The 19,543-nt window shown below is 38.9% G+C and overlaps 1 protein-coding gene across 1 annotated transcript; it reads left to right on the top strand.

Moving 5' to 3' along the window:
• The first annotated feature begins 3,427 nt into the window (after nt 1–3,427).
• LOC141909609 (organic cation transporter protein-like) lies at nt 3,428–19,243 on the top strand. The gene is made up of 10 exons (XM_074800114.1): nt 3,428–3,877; nt 8,161–8,264; nt 10,248–10,402; nt 11,022–11,190; nt 11,599–11,731; nt 12,778–12,863; nt 14,275–14,495; nt 15,234–15,415; nt 15,971–16,116; nt 17,020–19,243. Exons 1-10 carry the CDS (start codon nt 3,428–3,430, stop codon nt 17,135–17,137), a joined length of 1,764 nt encoding a protein of 587 aa, XP_074656215.1. The 3' UTR covers nt 17,138–19,243.
• The last annotated feature ends 300 nt before the right edge of the window (nt 19,244–19,543 follow it).

Below are 19,543 nucleotides of genomic sequence, written 5' to 3'. Positions count from 1 at the left end.
CAGTCATTTTTCCTGGTAAATATTTTTGAAGGTTAGAACCTCTTTTACTAGCACACAGAAACTGTCTACGAGCATACGTTGCATCAGCAGCCTCTACTGAAGAGAGAATGTCTATTAGTATAGCTTTTTTCCTTTTTTCAATAGGTATCAATATATATCTTACATATTCGGCTAGTCCCTAACGAGTCCTCCCTGATTGGGAACGAGACAGGGGATTGCCCTGAATTTTCAGAATTTTTATGCAACACATCCGACAAAGACAAAAAACCAGGATCCAGTAGCTCAGTTCTCACTTAATCGAGTTAAAATCCAAATATTTTCGATATTTCAAGTACGCTCCCTGTTTACAAAGTTACCCCAACAGGTAACCCTCAATCAGGGTAACAACCACCATAGTAAAAATGAGAAACCATGGTTATAACTGACAAATTTCAAAACATCATTTTGCATCTACAGCTATGAGACTCGCTCGTAGCCCAGGGACCAGTTCCATAGTTAGGGCTTAGACTTATGAACTTAGTTCTTAGACCAAGTTAGTTCCAATCTAACAGCTTAAGACATTTTAGTCTTTAAGATCTTTTAGTCTTAAGTCTTGACTAAGGAAACGGCCCAAGGTTGCTTAGATTTTTGGAAATCAAGATATAAAGGTCATTGTTGGTATATTCATTCTGAATTGTTCAGTGCAGATTTGGGTAAAACAATTTTATATCCAAGTTGAGCTGATGGCTGTCTACAGTTTAACACAACTATTAGTCCGAGTGAATGTCTGATCATGTTAATTATCAGAGTTAATCAAGGCTTGGACTGGTATTTTTTAATGACAACTTCTGTGTCAGCCTCAGCAGTGCGATGATTTTAGAATTCTTCAACAGTGGCTAGAAAGTGTCGGTGTAGATTGATCTCACCCTCGGAAAATCCAGGCACAATAAATAAGATATCTTGTGTTTATTTTGAAACAGTTGTAACAACTAGGATTTTCAGTGCACGCGGGAACTAGCTCGTCAAAATAAATCCAAAGTCATCAATTCCATCTTGATAAAATATCTTTTATTCAAATGCTTGGTCGGCTTCCGACCGACCGCAACAACTGCTCAGTACAAACTGCCAAATAAAAGTGTGCGTTGTGTCCCTCATTCTGTTTCAACTGACTCTTGTTACACCTATATATATATTCCTGCATAGTAACAAAAACTTAGGTATGAAAAACAAAGGTGACAGACAGTGAGTAGACAATTTGAGCAACAACATGCCATAAACAAAGACAGAAAGAACATATGACTAATTACTTTACAAACACGACTAACAAATACATTTCTAAACAAAACAACAAGTTGCTATACAGTTTCAGGGTTTTGCCTTTAAAATCCAGGGCCCAGTTCCACAGTTCTGACTTAAATTTGACCCTCGAGTTATAACATTAAAAATGAACTGATTTTAACTCACAACTGTGGAACCGGGCCCTAGGCTAGAGAATGTTTGAATAATTCAGCATAACGTTACACATTATTTCTGAGGTGAAAGTAGTGATAAGGATGAGTTTTGAGATATATATATGTAGACGATATCTATTAATGTTTACTATCATGAGATATATATCTAAAAATATTGATATAGTTATGATAGCTTATGAATGGAGAAATATAATGATAATGTGCACTCTTTGACTTTTGACTCGCTGTCCGTTGTTCCGTCAGTTGAGTTCACCATAGGGGATATGCATAACTGTGGAACTGAGTCCAGAACTGTGGAACTGGGTCCAGAACTGTGGAACTGGGTCCAGAACTGTGGAACTGGGTCCAGAACTGTGGAACTGGGTCCAGAACTGTGGAACTGGGTCCAGAACTGTGGAACTGGGTCCAGAACTGTGGAACTGGGTCCAGAACTGTGGAACTGGGTCCAGAACTGTGGAACTGAGTCCAGAACTGTGGAACTGGGTTCTGAACTGTGGAACTGAGTCCAGAACTGTGGGACTGGGTCCAGAACTGTGGAACTGAGTCCAGAACTGTGGAACTGGGTCCAGAACTGTGGAACTGGGTCCAGAACTGTGGAACTGGGTCCAGAACTGTGGAACTGGGTCCAGAACTGTGGAACTGAGTCCAGAACTGTGGAACTGGGTCCAGAACTGTGGAACTGGGTCCAGAACTGTGGAACTGGGTCCAGAACTGTGGAACTGGGTCCAGAACTGTGGAACTGGGTCCAGAACTGTGGAACTGAGTCCAGAACTGTGGAACTGGGTTCTGAACTGTGGAACTGAGTCCAGAACTGTGGGACTGGGTCCAGAACTGTGGAACTGAGTCCAGAACTGTGGAACTGGGTCCAGAACTGTGGAACTGGGTCCAGAACTGTGGAACTGGGTCCAGAACTGTGGAACTGAGTCCAGAACTGTGGAACTGGGTCCAGAACTGTGGAACTCGGTCCAGAACTGTGGAACTGGGTCCAGAACTGTGGAACTGGGTCCAGAACTGTGGAACTGGGTCCAGAACTGTGGAACTTGGTCCAGAACTGTGGAACTGGGTTCTTAACTGTGGAACTGGGTCTGGAATAGTGGAACGGTGGAATTTAGTTCAAACTGACTTATGTTGGACTGGATCCCAATGTTTAAGGATGTACAAAGTCTGTATAATTCTTACATAATCTACGGAACCAAAAGAAGTCATTTACCTTTACCTTTAAACCTATGTGATATAAGAGTTTCCTATCGGAGCTGCCCTTCCACCTGTCACATGTTTTATATAGAAAAAACACCTCACCTTTTATCAATATTCCATGTAAAACTGTTTGGCCCGCATCCAAAGTAAACTAAATTCTATCCATGGAAAATGGACTTTGTTATTGACTTTTATTTGAAATTAGTTGCTTGTAGTAAAGATTTCCAATCTGTTAGCTGGTGTCTGTTGAGTTTTGGGTTACCGGACCACTCTGTTCGTTGAGCGAAAGTGCGGTCAAGTTGGACCATTCATACGGTACTTATATTAGTCCCACAATATTTAACTGCTACATTTATTTAAGGTACATTTTGTTGGAAGAAAGAAACCTCAAAAGGGGGCAATTTGAATGGAACAATTTAGTTTGAAATTCTGGGAATTCCGTCAAAAGTGAATGAAGGCTGCTGAATGTGGCCCTTATCTCAATAATTTATATTACAAATATTTGGTTAGACCCTGGAGCTGCAGTTGTTCAAAAGTTGCTCAAATATAACCAGCGGATAAATACCATAGTAACAATGAACTTTTAATTATCACTATGTCAACTATCTACTGGTTCACTGTAACCATCTTTTGAGCAAATGCAGCGCCCCCTGGGGAATTTACTCAATCAAATACTTTCACTGTTTCATATAATCAAGTTTTGGTTTTGATGATTTTTCAGATTTTGGTTTCGAACCTTATCGCGACCCGCGCGCTCGCTCATCGCCATGACGTCGAAAATGAATTTTGACGACGTGTTGATAAGAATCGGCGACTGTGGACGATACCAGATACTGTTATATCTTCTGTTCGGTCTCGTCGGAATTCAGACCGGATTGCAGAATCTAGCGCACGTGTTCATAGGTGGCGCTCAGGATCACTGGTGTTACGTGCCAGAAATACAGAACTTATCGGCCGCCGACCAAAAACGTCTCGCCATTCCGTTAAAAGATGGCGGCACCGGTGACAAAGCTGTACAGTACGATTCGTGTCACGTGTACGAGCGTAACTACAGCGCGATAGTCGCGGCATTGTTGAACGATACCGTCGCCGGCGGTTACGACGTTACAAACGCTAGCGACCGATTTCAGGCGCTGTCCGAAATTCTCGAAACCGAGCGAACGATCGTGAGAAAATGTTCGAAATGGACTTTTGACCAGTCGCAATACACATCTACCATGCGTAGTGAGGTAAGTACAGTAGTTCCAGTAAAATGACCTTTGAATATATAATTCAATAATAATAATAATAATAATAATAATGATATAATAATGATAATAATAATATGTGTCTTATATAGCGCTAAATCCAGCCAGGCAGCTCAGAGCGCTTTACATTTTCAGTATTATTACCCCGGCCAATTTTATACTCTAACATGTATCAGTCATCTCTCCCTGGGGAAAAGTAACACCGAGCTGCTAACAAGCGCTCAGGAGTCACAGGTACCCATTTACTCCCGGGTGGAGAGAGACAATGAGGATCAAGTGTCTTGCCCGAGGACATTACGGCAATGTACGGGGTTCGAACCCACGACCTGGCGTCCCAGACCGAACGCTCTAACCACTCGGCCACCTCGCTCCTACCAATGAGTAATGAAAGGTAGAAAATTAAAATCTTCTGAGCCCAAAATGTCGAACACCTTGTGTCTTTTTCAGTTCAGTTATTTTATCTGGTGACATAAAAACATCTTACACAATGATGATAATAATGATAAATTGTTCCTTTATGATGCTATGATCCTATTATTTACAGTTCAAATGCGCCCCCTGTGGGAAAATCTTATCGTAATAGTCACGGAACAAGGTGGTTTTGAGATGTCTTTTTACATAAACACGCATCTCAGCCAGGCAGAAGCTCGTCTATTTGCACATCAACATCTAGCCAGCATTTTCTTATGCTATGTGGCCTTCTTTTTGGTGCTATTAACTGTCTTTAATGCCTTAAATATGTGTATGTGTTCTGTGTACAGTGGGTTCTTATTTGATAATATCTCAATGTCTGAGTTAAAGTGGGGGGGGGGTTCAACAACTAAGACTGAGAGGTCAAAGTTAAATGTAACTGGCCTCAGCTCCAGCAAGGGGGGATGGGGTAAAAGTTGAACTGACTTTAGAACAAACAGCCGCAGGTTTCGGGGGAGGGGGGCGAGGGGGGTGGTTATGGAGGGGGAAAAACCACGTGAAAAAATCACAACGCACTTAATAATTTTACATTCACAATTCTTTTTGTTGTACTGAGCTTAGTGCTCGTGAGGGAGGGGCCTAGTGCTGAGAATAGATTTATGATTGACAAGTTATGATTAGTAGTCATGAAGTTAATGAAGTTTATGTCATTTATACTTTGGCAACGGGTTCTGAAAAGTGCATCAGCCTTCACAGTTACATAAACACAGTAGACATCAGAATTGTTATGAAGGAATATTAGTTACTGTTTGTTGTGAAACTGCTAATGTACAAGGTCATTGCCTTCATGATCGCTGACCCCAAAATTGAAAATATGATTGATAGTGTCAGATAAAACTGATATCTAATTTCCAAATAGCGGCGTAGATATCTGCCCCTGTAGTTAAATGGGGTTCTTACAGATCAGGCAACTCTTTTTGAAAATCAGGGAAAAGTTAAGGAGTCTTGTTCAGAGCTACCAACTGTCACTGATTTTCAGTATTTTTGTTCAGAGCTGCCAACTGTTTCTGATTTTCAGTATTTGTTACTATTTATGAAAAGAAATACTGATTTTATTTGTTTGATGCGTACAGAAATATGAAAGATGTTACTGAGGGTCTTACTGTCGATTACTGATTAATTTGAACAGAAATATGAAAGATGTTACTGAGGGTCTTACCGTCGATTACTGATTAATTTGAACAGAAATATGAAAGATGTTACTGAGGGTCTTACCGTTGATAACTGTTTAATTTGAACTGAAATATGAAAGATGTTACTGAGGGTCTTACTGTTGATTACTGATTAATTTAAACAGAAATATGAAAGATGTTACTGAGGGTCTTACTGTTGATTACTGATTAATTTGAACAGAAATATGAAAGATGTTACTGAGGGTCTTACTGTTGATTACTGATTAATTTGAACAGAAATATGAAAGATGTAACTGAGGGTCTTACTGTTGATTACTGATTAATTTAAACAGAAATATGAAAGATGTTACTGAGGGTCTTACTGTTGATTACTGATTAATTTGAACAGAAATATGAAAGATGTTACTGAGGGTCTTACTGTTGATTACTGATTAATTTGAACAGAAATATGAAAGATGTTACTGAGGGTCTTACTGTTGATTACTGATTAATTTGAACATTTTCTTCCATATTTCAATGAAATGTTACTGAAAAAAAATCAATTTGTTCCTGATAGCACTTTTCGGTGGTTGGCAGTCCTGCTTGTTGTTCTGACTGGTTGGTGGCATATGGGACCTTTTGATAAGAAACAGCCTCCACTGAGGATATTTCATAATTCAATCAGGGAATCTGAATTTTTGGTGTCGTGTTGTTCTTGCTGGTGATGAGATGACACAAGGAACCTATTGATAAGAAACAGCCCTCACTGAGGATATCTTATAATTTAATCAGGGAATTTGAATTTTTGGTGTCTTGTTGTTCTTGCTGGTGATGAGTGACACAATGAACCTCTTGATAAGAAACAGCCTTCACTGAGGATATCTTTGAATCTAATTAGAGAATTTCAGATTCTCCGAACTGTAAGAGGTGTTGGAGAGATCCCTCACCCGGGTTTCCCATTATCAACTAGCAGTCAATGAACACTCAAATGACTGCAAATTTTCAGTAAAAAAATGAACATCTAGGGACCTGTTATGATTGTTAATTCTTCAGTTAATGGAGTTATCCTGTTCAGACCCCCCTCTGCCTACACTCTGTTCAGCTTCACTTGACCTAGTGTTAAATTATAGTGGTAAATATATCGGGTTATTGAAGACAAAATGATCCTACTGTATATATATATACCAGGGGTATTATGCTATGTGTAATTAACTATTATTTGATACGCTGTTCCCAACCCATGTCTAGCTGTATGGTTCGCAGCTGCCTTTTTGTCATTATGTCGTTGTGCGCTAAAACAAATATGTAGAAAGACAGATTCAACATTGTGATCACAAATACCTAGAAAGACAAGATTCGTTATTGTTAGCGATACAAGCTGTGTTCACTTGACATGTTGACTTACAGGGGCTGCGGAGATACTGAATATATTAGATACATAATTGATGTATCTCTCGTGAAATATGGAGCGGCAGAAGGGTGTGGTCTGGGGGTCCAGATCTCTGTATCAAAGAAGTAATAAGAAATAAACAAGCCGGGTCCCTTTGGAAAACGGTAGGGTCCCATAATACGTCACAGTCCCTGAAACGAAGGCTGGTTTGAAAAAACAGGCGGGTCAGGACTTGGGACCTGGCTCTTATTGAAAACACTGCATAGATGCAGAATACATTGAATTACATATTAAAGTATCTTTCATGAAGTACAGAGGGACAGATTTAGGAGGTTCGGATTCCTATCGAGGTTACCCGTTTCATCAGGACAGAGATAGTTAAAACCAGGTGCCAGTTGCACAGTCGTGACTTAAGTCCAAAAGTGTTCTTGAAACTTAAGACTGGTCTTAAGTTGTTAGATTGGCTATAGAACTAAGTTGGTCTTAGACGGGTCTTAAGTCTAAGCCATGACTATGCAACCGGCCCCTGGTGCCAGTTGCATAGTCATGGCTTAGACTTAAGCTCAGCCTAAGACCAACTAACGTAGTGTTATAGCCAATCTAACAACTTAAGACCAGTCTAAGCTCATTTCAGTTCTTATAGCCAATCTAACAACTTTCCTAAGACCAGTCTTAGACCGTATAAGTTCTATAGCCAATCTAATGACTTAAGACCAGTCTCAGCTCATTTCAGTTCTTATAGCCAATCTAACAACTTTCCTAAGACCAGTCTTAGACCGTATAAGTTCTATAGCCAATCTAATGACTTAAGACCAGTCTCAGCTCATTTCAGTTCTTATAGCCAATCTAACAACTTTCCTAAGACCAGTCTTAGACCGTATAAGTTCTATAGCCAATCTAATGACTTAAGACCAGTCTCAGCTCATTTCAGTTCTTATAGCCAATCTAATGACTTAAGACCAGTCTCAGCTCATTTCAGTTCTTATAGCCAATCTAACAACTTAAGACCAGTCTCAGCTCATTTCAGTTCTTATAGCCAATCTAACAACTTTCCTAAGACCAGTCTTAGACCGTATAAAGTCTATAGCCAATCTAATGACTTAAGACCAGTCCTCTTTTGATTCCTCTTTTGGAGTTAAGTCATGACTGTGCAACTGGCCCCAGGGCGTCACCCCGATAGAGGCCTTTGACATGGCTGCTCTACCCGAGGGGGGCTAAGAGACAGCCCCCTTCCCCCTGTCTATAAAACGTTACAGTGTTGTTTTATTTTCTTTGAATATTTTTTTTTATAGTTCGGTACGATATGTAAATACGACTGGATGGAGCCACTCATACAAACAATTTATATGGCTGGTTTTATGACCGGGTGTATCGGGTTTGGAGCTGTATCAGACAGGTAAACCATGGTTATAAACTTTTTAAGCTCCGCATTAAGGAATAGTTTGTAAAGCTAGGGACACACGAGCGTATTTTTTCGCCCGATCGCGACGATTAAATTCGCCAGCGAATTCGTCGACGAAATTATACGCCTGATAAGAGCGGGCACACATAGCGACCAAACCGATATTCGGTCAGCGACTGGCACTAAGAGGGAGAGAGTTAACGAATCACATGATATCAACAATGCATCCTATTGGTTGATAAAAATGGATCGCTCGGCGAAATTCGCTGAGTGCGGGCAGACGAGCAAATTTGCGGGCGATCCGATCGCCGGCGTTAATAATTGGCCGAAAATATCAAACATGTTTGATACGGGCGATTCGCCGGGCGATCGAGTTGGCGATTTATAAATTTGCCGCGATCGGGCGAAAAAATACGCTCGTGTGCCCCTACCTTAAGTGCCACGGTATGCATGAACAGTCTCTCATATGTATAATGTTGTACAGTGAAACTGATTACGGCGATCTTCATTTAACTGTAGTTCCCTGTTAATTTCCAAAATCATTGAGATTTGGGACTGAATTCACGAATGTATTAAAACTGATAAATTGTTATTTCTGAGCTGAGGTAGCGTTATAATCAGGTTCCACTCACGTAGAAAAATTCCACCTTTGATAAAACTGGATCCAGTTCCACAGTTGTGTTGGTTAAATTTGACTGTGAACCCAGTTCCACAGCTATGACCTCATGGACAATATGATGGACAATACATCGGATGCGAACTACTCATGTGACGTCCCTGTATTTAGATTTGAAATTATCGTGTATAGATTTGAAATTATCGTGTATAGATTTGCAATATCTGATATAGATTTGAAATATCTGATATAGATTTGAAATATCTGATATAGATTTGAAATATCTGATATAGATTTGAAATATCTGATATAGAATGAACTGATTTCACCTGTCGTCTCACGTATTGTGTCGTACAACAAAAATCCCAAGATAAATTTTATGAGGTCATTGCGTGCAGAGAAAACTTTTTGACTTCTTGTTTTTATTCTATTTTCATACTTTTGATAATAGTTAAAAAGTTTTGTCTGTTATGAACCACTTATTGTATGATGTTCTTGGAAACAATATGTAGTTAGTCGATGAAGTGGTGACCTCCTTCGGATCCCCCCTTTTACAGAGAGACGAATTGATTGAGTGTATTTAGCTGCAGGAGTCTGACAACTAATGTTTAACTCCCATCAAACTTAATTGATGGTGTGGATTACTTTTCCCTCCAACACTCACGGATATTGATAATTAACAACTAAATGAAATTGAGATATAAGTAATTAAAGAAATAATGAAATTGAGATATTAGTGATTATGAAATAATGACATTGAGATATAAGTAAATTAAGAAATAATGAAATTGAGATATAAGTAAATTAAGAAATAATGAAATTGAGATATAAGTTATTTAAGAAATAATGAAATTGAGATATAAGTAATTAAAGAAATAATGAAATTGAGATATAAGTAATTAAAGAAATAATGAAATTGAGATATTAGTGATTATGAAATAATGAAATTGAGATATAAGTTAATTAAGAAATAATGAAATTGAGATATAAGTAATTTAAGAAATAATGAAATTGAGATATAAGTAATTTAAGAAATAATGAAATTGAGATATAAGTAATTTAAGAAATAATGAAATTGAGATATTAGTGATTATGAAATAATGAAATTGAGATATAAGTTAATTAAGAAATAATGAAATTGAGATATAAGTAATTTAAGAAATAATGAAATTGAGATATAAGTAATTTAAGAAATAATGAAATTGAGATATAAGTAATTTAAGAAATAATGAAATTGAGATATTAGTGATTATGAAATTAATGAAATTGAGATGTAAGAAAATTAAGAAATTATATTGAGGCGGAAATAGGGTGAAATTATTTCTCCTTGGTAGAAATTCCTTATTATTTTCTATTTATAGATTTGGTCGTCATAAAACGATGGTTTTGGCCTTATTGTTGGAATCGATAACGGCAGTGTCGGCCGCGTTTGCTCCGAACTATACGACGTACGTAATTCTACGATTCATTGTTGGAACCGCCGCCGCAGGAGCGTTCACGACCTCATTCGTGTTCGGTAAAGTCTGTTTTTTTTCGAAAAAATTTTCGAATTTATTTTCATACTTTATTTACATCAAAATTCCAAAACTATTCTACGATTACCAATAGTCTCTAACTTTTGATTTGGTTTATAAATTTCATTTTAAATGCTTTAAATTTGTATATATAATCTATTCCACACGTGTGAGTGAACCAGACTGTTTTACCATTACCAATAGTCTCTTTAACTTCTGATTTGGTTTATAAATTTCATTTCTAATGTTTCAAATTTATATATAAATATAGTTGGTTTAATCTATTCTCCACGTCTGAGTGAACCGAGATATTCTATTATTACCAATAGTCTCTTTAACTTCTGATTTGATTGATAAATTTCATTTTAAATGCTTTAAATTCTGCATCTGGGTGAACTGGATTATTCTACTATTACCAATAGTCTCTTTTACTTTTGATTTAGTTAATGAATTTCGTTTTTAACGTATAACTTCGTAAAGAGTGGGTTTTAATTGTATCATCTACTCTCCACGTCTGTGTGAACCTCTACTATTACCTACAGTCTCTAGAATGTATGGGGGGGGGGGGGCTATCGTACTTCTAATGCTCTGACCATGTTTTTATTTTCTGTGTTATTTTAGTGATGGAGATGATGGGTCCGAAGTATCGTATGGGGATGGGTATATTCGTGCAGGGTTATTTCGCATGTGGATTCATGTTGTTACCGGGAATCGCGTATTTCGTCAGGAATCACATCATGTTACAACTCAGCATTTCCATTCCATTCATTCTGTTACTCGTCTACTGGTGGTAAGTTTCTCCGATTCCACAACCCCTTAACCCTTTCAGTGTGTCTACACCGCAGTGTGGTGTACGAATCAGTGATTGATTTTGCTAGTACACCACACTGCGGTGTATTGATTTAATTAGTAATTACTAATCTCTCTTGAAAGATGGCAGCACCAGTCAAACATAGTGAAATATTAGTAACTAAAGCCTAGCGCACATCGACACTGCGATTGGAGACAACTAGTTGCAAGGCAGCTGGGTTTTGGGCCATGGCTGAGTGTAGCGATGTCATCAGGTTCGAATCCCTGCCAGAAGTAGGATGTCCAATCCTCAAAATCTCGATACACAGTGTTCCATCGATGGTTAGCTTGTTAAATTCTTTTATAAAATCCAAACCATTTTAAGCTTATATAAATTCGATGCTTGCAGGATAATTCCTGAATCGCCGCGGTGGCTGATCTCGGAAGGCCGGTGCGAAGAGGCGCAACTTATCGTCGAGAAAATAGCTCGATTAAATGGTAAAATTGCTCCGGAAAAAATATGCTTTAACGTCCAAGTAAAGGTAAGAGTCAAAACAACAATTAGGAGACACGCTAAAGTTTGTTCCGTCGGAGCAAAATTGGCCATGTTTTAAGCTACGTGCACACGAGCGTATTTTTTTGTCCAATCGCGACGAATTCGTCGGCGAATTTATACGCCCGATAAGAGCGGGCTCACGTGTAGCGATTAAACCAAAATTCTGACGCCGTTTAATGGGTGACGGTTAATAGATCACGTGATGTCAACAATGTGTCCGATTGGTTGATAGAAATGGATCGCTCGGCGGAATTCGCCCGAGTGCGGGCACACGAGCGAATTTGCGGGCGATACGATCGCCGACGTAAATAATCGGGCGAAAATATCAAATGTGAAAAAAAATATGCTCGTGTGGCCCATACCTTATACAACAACAGGGAATTATACAGTTGAAATTTGATTATGAGTTTGGGCTTCAGGAGGAAGGAGTGACTAGACTGGGTAGGGTAAACATTATCTTAAGATTCCTATGATAGAAAAAATGAGTGGGCGTGAAATTGATCTAAACAGCTACTCTGAAAATCAGGGCTCCAGCAGATCTGGAGGATCAGGGAATTCTGACTCTTTTCTTGAAAATCATGTAATTTGAATTTTTGGTGCCTTGTTGTTCTTGTTGGTGACGAGTGACATGAGGAACCTCTTGATTAGAAACAGCCCCCACTGAGGATATCTTATTATTTAATCAGTGAATTTGAATTTTTGTCTTGTTGTTCCTGCTGGTGCACAATGAACCGCTTGATGAGAAACAGTCCTCACTGAGGATATCTTATAATTTAATCAGGGAATATGAATTCTTGCTGGTGACCAGTGGCACAAAGAACCTCTTTAAATAGAAACAGCCTCCACTGAGGATATCTTATAATTCAATCAGGGAATTTTAATTTTTGGTGCCTTGCAATTATGTAGTTTTAGAGATTTAGTAGATTTAGAGAAAATGAAGGAAAAATGATGCGTTTAGTAAGAGACGACCTAAGATCTTTCCTGAGATGATCAGGTGATTTATGTTGTCGATACTATTGAATATTATTCCAGGTACAGGAAGGCCCAATGCCAAATGTAATTGACTTGGTGCGAACACCGAATATGAGAAAAAAGTCTTTAAACATATTTTTCAACTGGTGAGTCATGCACTAGAGAGATATATGTATATGGCACGGCCAAAATAACATCACATGTTTACAGGGATCACGGTTTAGCGTTGAGAAGATTGTTTTCATCAGTACCTTTGTTTATGTTGTTTTAGCATTGATCCTTGACAACTGGATCCATTTCAGATTTTATGTCACAGTTTAATACAGTAATTACATAAAACCAAAGATGATAAGATTATACTCGCATAACTTGTGGAACTGGATCCAGTGTCCAATTATATCCATGCAACTGTGGGACGATATCCAGAGTCAAATTAAACCCACACAACTGTGGAACTGCATCCAGAGTCAAATTAAACCTACACAATTGTGGAACTGGATCCAGAGTCAAATCAAACCCACACAACTGTGGAACTGGGTCCACAGTCAAATTAAACCCACACAACTGTGGAACTAGATCCAGAGTCATATCAAACCCACACTAAGTTCTGTGGAACTGGATCCAGTGTCAAATTATATCCACGCAACTGTGGGATGATATCCAGAGTCAAATTAAACCCACACAACTGTGGAACTGTATCCAGAGTCAAATTAAACCTACACAACTGTGGAACTGCATCCAGAGTTAAATTAAACCCACACAACTGTGGAACTGGACCCAATGTCAAATTTAACCCGCACAACTGTGGAACTGGATCCAGAATCAAATCAAACCCACACTATGTTAAATTAACAACCCACACCGAAGTAAAATCTGACAATATGTGAAACTGGGTCCCATAACTGTAGAAAGCTTTACCAAACCACGGACATGTCGCACTGCAGCACAGGTGTGAGATCTAAGACAGGTCTTAACTTAATCCTCTAACAATCTAGATATATCTAGATATACAAAATTAGGGTCAGGGCTAGAATGTACTGAAACAAAAATTGACAGCACTAAAAAAGGGCACTCCCAGTCCCCTAGCCTAAGGGAAAGCCAAAGGAATGAAGCCGAACAAAGGGGGTCTAAAATTGTATGACCATTTTAGAACCTCCTGGGTCGGTTGCGCAGTCACGGCTAAGACATAAGACCAGTCTTAGACCAACTTAGTTCTATAGCCAATCAAACAACTTAAGACCAGTCTAAAGATCCATTTATGGCCACAACTGTGCAACCAGTCCCTAGAGGCTATCAGAGTTGATAAAAATGAATCCCTATATTTCAACGGGCAAACTTTCGAGGGGGGGCACTCTCGAGCCATACGGCTAATATCCCGCGTGTTAACTCGACCGCCGATCACACATCTATATCTGTACTTCGATTTCCGATTTCAAAATCAAACCCCCTGTTTCGCTCCCGGCAGGTGTGGTCGGTCTGTAAGGGACACTCAATCAAAAAATCAAACAAAATATCCCCGCGTGTGGATCCTGAACAAATTTCATTTATATTTTTCAGGTTTGTAAACAGTTTAATTTATTACGGTTTAGCGTTGAGTTCCGAAGAGATGGGCGGTAACATATATCTGAGTATATTCATCTCCGGCGCCGTGGAAATACCGTCGTACGTTTTAACGTGTTTCGTTCTCAATCGAATCGGACGCCAACGCACGTTAGTATTCATGATGCTGCTAGGTGGCGTTGCTTGTCTCTGTTGCGCGCCACTCATAAAAAATGAAAGTAAGTGAAAGTGATGATGATGATAATGATGACGATGATAATGATAATGAGGATTCGAAACTAAATCAAGAAGCTCTATACTATAATGCACGTTCGAAGGGGAATGTGTAAGGTGCTCGTAGATTTATGATGTGTCATCATTCATTAGACTCCCTAAGATCTTCAACCCAGTTCTACGGTTAAGTTTTAATTATTGGTTTAACTCAAACACCACAACTGAAGAACTGGATCCTGAGTTCACAGTTAACTCTAACTCACAGCTGAGGAACCGGATCCTGCGTTCACAGTTAACTCTAACTCACAGCTGTGGAACCGGATCCTGCGTTCACAGTTAACTCTAACTCACAGCTGTGGAACTGGATCCTGCGTTCACAGTTAACTCTAACTCACAGCTGTGGAACCGGATCCTGAGTTCAGAGTTAACTCTAACTCTTAACTGTAGAACCGGATCCTGAGTTCACAGTTAACTCTAACTCACAGCTGTGGAACTGGATCCTGAGTTCAGAGTTAACTCTAACTCACAACTGTGGAACTGGATCCTGAGTTCACAGTTAACTCTAACTCACAACTGTGGAACTGGATCCTGAGTTCACAGTTAACTCTAACTCACAACTGAGTTAAAACTACAAGTGAAACTAAAACCTAGAACTGTAGAATTGAGCCCTGGTCCTGGAGGTGACGCACCAAATCCACTGAAATATCGATTTCATATTTTCTCATAATTATTGCTATTTCTAGAACTGTTGCCGCTGCTGTTGACCCTAGCGAATATCGGGAAGTTCGGAATTTCCGCGTCGTTTTCGATCATCTACGTTTATTCGGCCGAAGTTTTCCCGACTGTTATACGTAACGTGGGGGTAGGAACCGGATCGATGCACGCCAGAATCGGCGGACTGATCGCTCCTCAGATCGCTAGTCTCGTAAGTATCAACCGTTATAATGTTGCTTCCCTCTGGGGCCGGTTCCACAGTCATCGTTTAGACTTAGATCAACTTAGTTCTAGAGCCAGGTTTAACAACTTAAGACCAGTCTAAGCTCATTTTAGTTCTAAGCTCATTTTGGTTCTATAAACAATCTAACAACTAAAGATCAGTCTAAACTCATTTTGGTTCTATAACTAAATCTAACAACTTAAGACCAGTCTAAGCTTATTTTAGTTCTATAACCGATCTAACAACTTAAGACCAGTCTTGGCTCATTTTAGTTCTATAACCAATCTAACAACTTAAGACCAGTCTAAGCTCATTTTGGTTCTATAGCCAATCAAACAACTTGAGATCAGTCTAAACCCATTTTGATTCTATAACCAATCGAACTAAATAGCAAAATTCAAACTTCCCTCCTCTGGGATTCCGTGAATTAGTCATTTCTTCTGGACCCTACCTTCCAATTTTTCTGGATTCATCCCCGATATCGTATATCATGTATCGTATATCATGTATCGTATATCATGTATCGTATATTGTATATTGTAGAGTAAATATTGGAATCCTTTGCCATCGATAATATTCGGTAGTACAGCCATCGCTGCCGGCCTCTTGGCGCTGCTTCTGCCTGAAACTTTGAATCAAGTTCTTCCCGAAACGCTCGAGGATGGAGAGACTTTCGGAAAGAGTTCGCCGTAAGTAGCCTACATATTTCAGTAAATCTGGATCAAAGGCTCTACATAATTCAGTTAAACTGGGCCTAGTAGGCTAATTATTTCACTCAACACTGCAGTGAGGATCTTATTTAAATTCTAGAGTTGAATGTCATTCATTTTCAATTGTCTGAATTCAAGACGGTGTTCACACTGTTCTAGGGGTAACCCATAAGATCAGCTGGTATTCACATTGTCCTAGGGGTAACCTGTAAGATCAGCTGGTATTCACACTGTTCTAGGGGTAACCCGTAAAATCAGCAGGTATTCACACTGTTCTAGGGGTAACCCGTAAGATCAGCTGGTATTTACACTGTTCTAGGGGTAACCCGTAAGATCAGCTGGTATTCACACTGTTCTAGGGGTAACCTGTAAGATCAGCTGGTATTCACACTGTTCTAGGGGTAACCCGTAAGATCAGCTGGTATTCACACTGTTCTAGGGGTAACCCGTAAGATCAGCTGGTATTCACATTGTCCTAGGGGTAACCCGTAAGATCAGCTGGTATTCACACTGTTCTAGGGGTAACCCGTAAGATCAGCTGGTATTCACACTGTTCTAGGTGTAACCCGTAAGATCAGGTGGTATTCACACTGTCCTAGGGGTAACCCGTAAGATCAGCTGGTATTCACATTGTCCTAGGGGTAACCCGTAAGATCAGCTGGTATTCACACTGTTCTAGGGGTAACCCGTAAGATCAGCTGGTATTCACATTGTCCTAGGGGTAACCCGTAAGATCAGCTGGTATTCACACTGTTCTAAGGGTAACCCGTAAGATCAGCTGGTATTTACATTGTTCTAGAGGTAACCCGTAAGATCAGCTGGTACCAGTAAGACTAAATTACTGTTCCTGTGCTACTACTTCGTAAACTTGTGATTTTCCAGGAAACAAAAACGTAAGAAAGAAACTGTCAGCTTGATGTTAATGGAAAATGGAATACTACGTGAGACTGGAATTAACGAGAAGACACCTGCTTCCAGTGAAGATTTTCTTCTTAATTAAAAAGTGTTCAGTTTCTTTATGAGATGCACTGAATCAATATACTGGACATACAGCCACTATATTGCAGGTTTAGAATACATGTCTTAGTGAATTCTATATGATGGAATTAAAAATGTAATATTTTTTTATAGATCTCTGTGATTCGGACGTAGTTTAATATCTAGGCTCTCCAGCAGGGGCAGTATGACTAAGGTAAAGACTGTGAAGTTGATTTGGTGGTTAGCTTACAATAGTTGAACTTAGGATTGTCAAATGTTTACATGGGCTTCCAGAAAATCTCAGGGTTTAGGCAGTTATCAAAAAATGCTGTGGAATTCTCTGAGGATTTATTTCATCCATATTCTTTTGTGTTCATATTGTGTGATGCTGTCAGTTGGACTTCAGATTATTAGGCTAGGGTTAGGGTTACGGCTAAATCCACCTCAATAATAATTCAGGATCCAGTTCCACAGTTGTGAGTTACGAGTAAACCCCAGAGTTGAAATTAGTTCATTTTCACTGAGTTAACTCTGAGTCAAGTCTGAACTTACAACTGTGGAACTGAGTCTAGTATATTAGCTAATATCACCCAGGAACCAGTTCCACAGTTTTGAGTTAGAGTTAACTCGGAGTTAAAGTTAGTTCATTTTCAATGTTTTAACTCGGAGTCAAATCTTAACTCACGACTGTGGAACTGGACCCTGGGGAATAACCCTTTGAACAACGCTTTGGCTGAAGACTATCGGCCATCATCAGACGTAGAGAAAATATTACAGTTGTCAGGGTTACAGTTCCTAATTGTGAAAATTGTATTGAAATGTAGATGTGTCTCCATGTTGAACAACGTTAACTGTTTTTATGCTGTAAATATTGTGCCTTATTCAAAGAGGTTTTTTGTTATTAATGTTTCATGCAGGTGGCGCCTATTGGTGACATAATGTACCCATATATCAAGGTTCTTGGGTGGGAAGCTTGTTGCGTAACTTAATGAACTAATGAATATATTTTATTGATGTGGGCGTCAGGGTATAGTCCAGTAAATTCTATTTTTAAATCGAGCATTAATTTTTTGTCGATCCGTAGTTCAATCTACATATTTGTACATGACATACTTTACTTCATCCTCCCTTTTTAGGGATTCGAACCTGATGGTATCGCTACACTCAGCCACGGTATGAACCCTGCCTCAGTAGATAACTAGACTCAACCACGATATGTACCCCTGCCACAGACCGGGTACGCAGGTTTACCATATAAAAACTTGCGGCACCAATTAGATTCCTCGTTGTATAAATGCTGAGGAAAATTTCACAGAAATAACTATGAATGGGAAAACCCGCGCTAAAATGAAGCAGAACTCCTGATTGGCTAATCCCGACATCATATCTAAACTACGCGTGTAGCTGTGCAGCACTCGATCTATTGTGGCTGAGTTTCGTGCCGTGGCTGAGTCTAGCGATGCCATCGGGTTCGATTCCTTGCTGAGGGATGATGACTTTTCATTCGTACCGACTTTAAAATATTCGGTACGGTAGTTAAGTTGTTTATAAAAGGAAATGAATTATCTACTATCTAATATGCGTAATATTTGCATATTGTTCATATTATTCTGATTAGTATGCGTGTTTATTTAAATCAATTTAAATGAATGTTTTAAATCCCATGTCTGTACTATGTTATACAAATGAATTATCACGATCTATTTTGTATATATTTACTGAAATGTGGATATCATGTAAACAATTTTTGTATATTTATGTACATGTATATATGACTAAATTTGAATAGAGATAGCATGACAAGAGGGTGTTTTAACCACTGTTTATTTGTTATTTTATATGCTGGGTAGGTCTCCTATGCAAGCTTCTAGTTTGAACAAGAGTTAAATTGAAAGATGTATATGGGATTAGAGGAGGTAGGGTGGACAGGCTATGCGTTTTTATAAAGTTCTAATCATTAGAATTGCGCCACCACTGTATAAAACCTGAAATCTTTTTATGATGAATCATAATTGAAATATTTTAAGGGTGAATAATTGATTATCAAACGCTGATATTGAATGTATTTTATTGTATGTTTTATGATGCTGATGCGATATAGTTTTTGCTAATAAACTTAACTGTGCACTACCGGTATATCTGATGTCATATTTTATCATTTCTGAATCAACTAAGGCAACTCTGGCTCTGAGGATGAAGCCAAAATCCGTTTTGTTTTTTAATTTTTCTCGTCGGAACTCTCCCAGATTTTCCGGTTAAGTCTGGATTTCTCTGATTTTTCTGATTTCTATGTACCCTAGAATAGATGTAGATATTTCAAGTATCTTCTTATTTCAAATATCGCGACAAATCCGCTGTGATATTTTCTACGAAAAAATCAGGATTCGAAACTACTCCACAAAAATTGGGCCAATCAGGACGCCGTAGA

The sequence above is a fragment of the Tubulanus polymorphus genome, chromosome 8 (genome assembly GCF_964204645.1).
Source record: "Tubulanus polymorphus chromosome 8, tnTubPoly1.2, whole genome shotgun sequence".
NCBI classification, from domain to species: domain Eukaryota; kingdom Metazoa; phylum Nemertea; class Palaeonemertea; order Tubulaniformes; family Tubulanidae; genus Tubulanus; species Tubulanus polymorphus.
This window is presented reverse-complemented; position numbering and strand designations above follow the sequence as displayed.